This window comes from Pavona decussata, unplaced genomic scaffold, assembly GCF_977016875.1.
Source record: "Pavona decussata unplaced genomic scaffold, jaPavDecu1.1 SCAFFOLD_335, whole genome shotgun sequence".
Taxonomy (NCBI): domain Eukaryota; kingdom Metazoa; phylum Cnidaria; class Anthozoa; order Scleractinia; family Agariciidae; genus Pavona; species Pavona decussata.
In genome coordinates, this window is record NW_028145723.1 from 100001 (window position 1) to 107500 (window position 7500).

Consider the following 7500-nt stretch of genomic DNA (forward strand, 5'->3'; position numbering starts at 1 on the left):
TTTATGTAGCTATTTTACCCTTTTATCTTATATCGTTGTAATAGTAATGTCCGTAAATTGTATTTATGTTATTCTTCTCTAATTATTTATTTTATACAGGGCCGTTCTGAAAACCACTTTTGTGAGAACGCACCCTGTTTAAAGATTATTATTATTATTATCGTTATTATTGTTATTCTTATTATTTATTATTATTATTATTATTATTATTATTATTATTATTATTATTATTATTATTATGAATGATGAATTGAATGCTCTTTTACATTTCTTGGTTTCATACATGTACTTTCTGTCTCTTTTTTTTGGTTTCGGCTTTGCTTTTAAATTTATGGGAGATGGACGTTTGTAATTTGAGAGAAACCTTTCCATCATGGCTGGAATAACTACAAGTTCAAGGCGTTGCAAACAGAGCGAAAGAGGCCTGGAGAAAAAAAATATTAAGCGTGGGGTCTGGGTTCAACTAGCAAGATGCAAGATCAAACACAGAGTGTTTTTAGGAAAAATGTGTTTTTAATAAATTCCACCATGATTTGTTGAAATGCAGAGGGAAATTATTGTTGCAGTAAGTAGAAGTTCCAAAATTATGTCCAGTAGAACATCCACTATTAATTTCGACACCTCCAGAAGCAAACATGAATGGAAATGAAGCCTTCATAATGGTCTACACTGTACTGTACATCAAAAACTTCCAGAGATCTTGAACAGTCAAAATACAGGAAGGGGTATTTTAAATTTTGTGTTGCTGTGGCTTTTGATGCTGATAATTAATTTTCCACTGGGCACTTTCACCTGAAGACATTTAATAAGAGTGAATTGTTTTATCTGTAATGTAATTTCTTTGGTAGTTCATTTGTTATATTAAGGTGATACATATATAGCTGCAACTCACTGAGCATAAATACCTTCACATGTTCCCTGTCCTGAATGCTGCCAGTGTTGGTGACTAGTTCTCATAGTTTGGCTGTGTTTTTAATAATTTTGATGAAACCAGACAGCACGGTTGCTTTAGGCAATAATCCTGGTTGAGCAACAGTTAATGACTCTTCCAAATGCAAGTTGATGACTTGCCTTTTTTCATTCAGTTGTACTAACCATTTGCTCTTCTAAAATGCAACATAAATCATTTACCTGTGACATGAAATAATCCGGACAACAAACTTTCTTATTTTAGTATCTTTAGTGGTTCTAAGGAACTTGAAATGCATTTTTAGACTTAAAATCTCAATTCCATCTTTGACCAAAACAACATTGCAATTCGCTGTTGCTCTCTAAATGACAACACATCGATATGTATGCTGCCTATGTCTAGGTTTTATACCACTGCTCTAGGCAACGTATAAACTTCCTAAAAGCCCTTTCCAATATTATTTTCCCTCGTTACTCTTTATGTTATGTTGGTCTTGGTTCCCAAAGAAGTTGACTTGTGACAAGTCTAGGCAATCTAGTTAATTTGAAATTTTGGATCTGTGTAGAGTTTGATTGATCAAAAAAAAGAAAAGAATAGTGACACATTGAAGAAAATTGACATTGAAAAAGTGCCATAAAATTTAGATTTATTATTTAAGTAGGATGTGTGTAACTTACATGTGCATTGTGCATGGCTGTTTGCAGTCGGTCACCTGCCCGCTCAGCATACATACATAGATACATACAGACATACAGACATACAGACACATACATACATGTACTTTATTTTGCCACACAAGTGCAGTGCTGTCAATAAGGGCCAGTAGCCAGCCAAAACAGCAGGCTACAGCCTACTGGTCAATCTTTGGCCGGCTACTTTCAACTCACTTTACTGTTAATTTTGGTAAGTAACTTAAAATAAGGAAAAGATCCAACAAAAATAATTGTGAGACATCTGCCTCAAACGTCTGAGTCAAAATAAAGGCGCATTTCAGGAGTTTTAAACATGTTTACCTTTGCCACGTGTGATGGAAATTGATTGAAGGGGTCGTGGAACGCCTGCGACATTTTCAGGGAACAGGATCCAGCAAGAAACCGGCTTAAAATAATGAAAAGATCCCGCAAAAATAATTGTAAAACATCTGGCTCAAACGTCTGAGTCTAAGTAAAGGCACATTTCAGGAGTTTTAAATGTGTTAACCTTTCGGTGGAAGTCTGATAAAAAGTTGAAGCAGATCGAGGTGATCGAAGGGTCGTGGAATGCCTGGGACATTTTCACAGGACTAGATCCCAGGCTTTCGCATGTGCCAAAACATGAACTTAAAATATTAAATGTATTTTTTTTTATATCAGCATTTGAAGATTTATCATTTCACTCTTTTCTAAAAGCCAGTGATTGAAATTTTGAGGAAAAGAACAGTTGTAATAAACATAGAATATGGTTAATATACATGTAGTCTTAATTTTGATTGTTCTTAAGGCCCAAATACTGTCTGGAAAACGTTGAAAATAGCATTTCCAAGCATCTAAATTTCAAAATTTTCTGGGGGGCATGCACCCAGACCCCCCAAGGAAGCTCCCGCCTTTGGCACTCGAAAAGTAGGCTGCCGCCTACTTTCCCAGTGGGGACGTCTACTTTAAAACTTATTGACAGCACTGCAAGTGGAATACATATCAATGCAATATAAAAGAACAAGAAAAGAAAGTGGCAAGGGGACCTAAAAGAAACTGTAGAGAGCTTATAAGAGATTAGGCCCCCTCAAACTACGATTAGTCCACAGTCTGACTTTCCCAGTTTGTGGTTTTTAGGGTTGGCTTGTGAACATGCTAAATTTTGGGATCTCTTCAGTTTTGCGGGTCCCCTTTTCAGTGACAGAAACTCTTCTCAAGGAAAACTCTCCTGCACAAGCCAGACCAGTTTTGGTTAACAGACAATCAACAGAGTTTGCTGGTCAACTATTTTGTATAAAGAGTCATGAAAGAAGCTGAACTCTGATTGGCCACAAAAATGGTCAGTTTAGAGTAGAATCCCAGAGTCTCACTCATTCTTTCTTGTAAACTTACCAATTTTGACTTTTTCGTGACCCAACTATCTGCTCCTGGGTCTATGAGGATGATGCTAGACATAACCCTAATTGTAATTCACATGTATTATCAACCAATTATTATCATTATTATCATTTTTTTTTATCAATCAAACAGGCAACTTTTGGGCTGTTTTCAAGTTAAAATTAGCAATATGCCTTTTTTTTTATCATGGCTGCATAATTTTTAATCAGATTTAGATTTTTAGTTTTTTACTTTATATGACATTTTATAGCTATTTTTATTTGTACTTAATTATCATTATTATTTCCACTTATTTCATGAATCACACATTTTCTTTTGTTATTCAACATCCTTTATTTAACTTACATCCTTCATGAATATTAAACTAACTGAAACGAGGGATTTATACAGATAAATCCCTCATTTACATTAGCAGTACTGCGAGAAACGCACACATCAGGTTGCTTCTATTGTTCTCCGTTTCTCACCTAAGTGTGACGGTACTAATTAGCCGGCGTTTGTCCCCTTGAACAAAGGAATAATTTCATGAAATAAGTCAGATAAATACCTCGAACGTCGGTATTAATCCATATACATCCCGAGGGCCGTAGGCCCTCGGGATGTATAAATTATGGATTAATACCTCCGTTCTCGGTATTTATCTCTTACTTAATTCAGTTTATTATATAGGGCATCTATGTATAGCAGTTTTTATCTAGTACAAAAACTGAAGGAGTAACCCTATTAAAATAAAGGTTTCTTATCTTATTTCCGTGGACATTACACAAAAAACAAAATGCAGGTAAATATAAATCATGCTCTGGGGCGGATCTAGGATTTATAGAGAGGGGCTTCAAATAAACGCCCCTCCTCCCCCCCCCCCCCCCCCCTCGGAAATGCGTTTCCCAGCTTTCTGGAGAGCAAACTAAAGGGTTTTTATTACTGACATTTAAGCAAACTTTTGTGTCAAATTAAATGAAAAAATATATATTGATAAACAGATCGACAGTTGTCAAGTCATTTGGCAACAGTAACGTGAATAAACTTGAATAACAATGAACGTTTCCAACCGCTGAAATAAATGAAAAATGTTCAGTTCTGGCTTTATCAAATGACAAAGGCTTTATTTTCCTGTTTTATTTATTTTGTAATTTTTACTTAGATTTTAAGGGGGGTTGACCCTTAACCCCGTGAATTCCTATAGATCTACCCCAGATGCTATTTATCTAACATACCAACTAACTAACCAACTAACTTACTAATTAAAATGAAGATTCAAAATTTTTTTGTCGCCTAGATTAGCTATGCTACCTATGGCGCCAAGAAATTGTAAATGAAATCTAATCTAAAAAAAAACACCTAATCAAAGAAGAAATAACAATTTTCAAAGAAACAGCTGCCTTTCAAAGATGCATTTACTGTACACTCACTAAGAACTGTAGTAATGTTGTTGGCAACATTTCTCTTAAAATCACAAAGCAATGTTACTTCCCTTTGTTCAAGGGGTAAGCTATTCCATAATACCCCTCCACAATAACTAAAGCTTGGCGGTGTTACTCTTTTGGAGTAGAGGAACTATATGCAAACGTGAATACAAAGATTCTAATCTTTTTTAGAAGCTCACCACAGACTGATCCAGTGTTTGCATACCCTACACCACAGTTCTCATCTCAGGCACTTTGTTTCCCTTAGCCAGACTATTATACACCTAACCTGTGGTTCCTTACTTGTAACAAGACATTGACATTCCAGGATTTTGTTCCGTATTTTGTCCTACTGGCTTGAATGTATAGTGGGCCTTGTTGAATTTGTTTTCAACAACGTTAATTTGCAAATCACAAACTAGAACTTCTCTAACCCTTTGTGCCATAACTGATTAGTGCTCATCAAAATTCTCCTTTTGATATCAAATATGCTATAACTTCTCCCCAGTACTTTTATAAGAAACCTATAGGGACAAGAAAGGAGAATCTGTTCTTTGATATTAGGGGTTAAATGGTTTTAAGTAGTTTATTTTGGTTTCCATGCTGTGTAGACTTCTGTTACAATATTTATACAGCGAGTTAAAAGCAGTTTTATCACACTTACATACACTACACCCTGCTGTTGCAATTTCTCCCCAAAAGACTTTGCATATTTTTTAGTTTTCTTGAAAACATTTTGAAGGCAATCCAGCCATTCCAGCAATTTAATTTATTTCATTTAATCCCAGGGCGCACATCCAAGTATGTCTTGGAAGAAACAGAATCAACAAGTCAAAGCAAGAAGGTTAAAAAACTGAGCTGTCATCAATTGCCGTTGACAAAACATTTCACAATTCAGTCAAAACATTTCAACATGCTGTCTGGATATTACTCTTCCAATAATAATTGATAAGACAGTCAACTCTCTACGGGAAAGATCAACAAAATAAGCCTAATACTGGATTGATTGATTAATTAATTAATTAATTAATTAATTACATAAAAATATAACCTCATCAGCCAAAATTAGGAAAATAGTTACATTTTCTACGAAGACAATGACATTTCTATTCCATGGCTTAAGGAAAAGATTGAAAGCACTGGGCAGGCATATTTCACGTTGAACAGCGTCTGGACAATCTATTCATTCTTCTGATGAAACTTTGTATAACATTTTGGAACACATCACTGTAACAATTCCTGTTTACCTAGTACATACAGATCTTATTATAGCCATCTGCTCTGTCTGTAAACTGTTATTATCTGTCAGCAGTCCGGGGTACGTCATTAACAATTGAATTTTTGTCACTTCTGAGTAATGATTTACTAACAATCATGTGATTATGTGGGGTGGTCGCTTACCAGAAACAAGAAAACAAAAGAATATGTCAAATTTTTGGCCTAAAAGGTGGTCGCAGTCCCTTAAGGAAGTTGAGTGGTGGTCGCTTATGAGAGAGCTCTTGAAACAATATTTAACTGAGAAACAAAATGGTTGTTTACGAAGTGGTCGCTATGAGAGAGTTGACTGTAATAATAATAATAATTATTATATTAACAGTAATATTTTCATCTATTACATTTTATTGTAACATAAGTAGTGTATCTTTTTATCTCATGAAAGATTGTTATATTGTATTACCTCTTTATTATATTTATATGATTATTATATTAGAGAGTACACATTATTTGAAATACAGTGTGTGCCAGCAATTAATTTGATTTATTCTGTAGGAAGTTGTTTAATATGAATGTGTATTTTTACGAGTCAGTCAGTCAGTTCACCAGTCAATGAATTTAAAAATTCTAACTAAAGATACAATGTACTTTATTAAGGAAAATAAAGAGTTAAATTAAGTTTTCAATGTCTCTCTCTCTTTTTTAGGAAAATCCAGGCCTTGGGACAACAGATGGAACTTTTATAACCAAGCGGTATTTTACTTGTGCACCAGACTCTAATGTGTTTGTTGGACTTGATAAACTAACGCCACGAGACAATTCTAAATCTTCTAAAACGGGGCAAAGTCACCAGAGTAATATTTCATCAAGACTAAAGGAAACTGTTTTGTCATCAGACTTGAAAGAGAAGAAAGAAGAAAATTGTGCTCAGAGTGATACTGAGAAGCTGCTTAAAATTGGTCAAAGAGTAGTGGCATTCTTAGAAGACAATCAGCCTGTGAGAGGATCTGTTCATTTTGTAGGGAATGATATTGATCGGAATGGAAAATCACGGACAATTGTTGGCCTAGAACTGGTTAGTTAATAAGATTTAAACAAATGTACAATACTAGAATAATGAAGCATACATGACATTTTTAGAAAGCAATTTAATACCCCGTAAGGGTAGCCTCCCACGCAGACGTTCGTAGGGGTTCGTCACGCGTTCCTGCCCCACGTGGGGCAGGAACGCATGACGAACCCCTAAGAACGTCTGCGTGGGAGGCTACCGTAAGGGGAACTGTAAGTTACACTGGCCGAGATAAAAATCGTAATGGCAAAATGGGGACAATTGTTTTCTTGCAATTGGTAAGTTGATTAGTGTAATTAAATTATTTTGTATTTATTGTGTTGCTGCGGCAGTCTTGTGCTTTGTTAGTTTTGCCTGTTATTGTTGGTAAAAATAACCACATGTTACGTCCTACTTGGCAATGTCATTCAAGCATGCTTGTCTATGTATGTCTCTCCCTCCTCCCTTCCCCCAAGGTTTACATATTCTGCGTATTATATCTTTTCCTTTAACTTTGGAATCTGTTCTCAATCTACATGTATATGCAGTAGTTATTATATCACAATGTTACATGTAACGTGGAATTGTCGTCTTTGTAGACACCGCTTTCGCTCTACGGTGAAACCTCGTAAATTAGGGGACCAGTGTTATTTTTCTGTTTGGGACTACCTGCCCCTAGGGACTGCTTGGTTAGAACAGGTTCTATCTTAGCATGCCAACAACTACAAATCGAACATCAATTTTAATGAAGCTTTTCGCACTCATAGTGGGTAAAATTCTCAGTTCCTTGCTGGGTTGCCTTAAATTCTTGTCAGAATTTAAAATTATTTTGCCGGTGTTTCTTTGATTGACGTC

The 7500-nt window shown here is 35.4% G+C and overlaps 1 protein-coding gene across 3 annotated transcripts in view; it reads left to right on the forward strand.

The window, feature by feature from the left end:
- LOC146453369 (uncharacterized) overlaps positions 1-7500 on the forward strand; it is a 75222-nt gene that overhangs the window by 57660 nt on the left and 10062 nt on the right. The window contains exon 2 of one of the 3 annotated variants that reach the window (XM_085096705.1): positions 6304-6672. The exons of the other annotated variants lie outside the window; for them this stretch is intronic. Coding sequence (XP_084952831.1) covers positions 6304-6672 — 369 coding nt within the window. The remainder of the gene's footprint in view (positions 1-6303; positions 6673-7500) is intronic. 3 annotated transcript variants of the gene reach the window in all.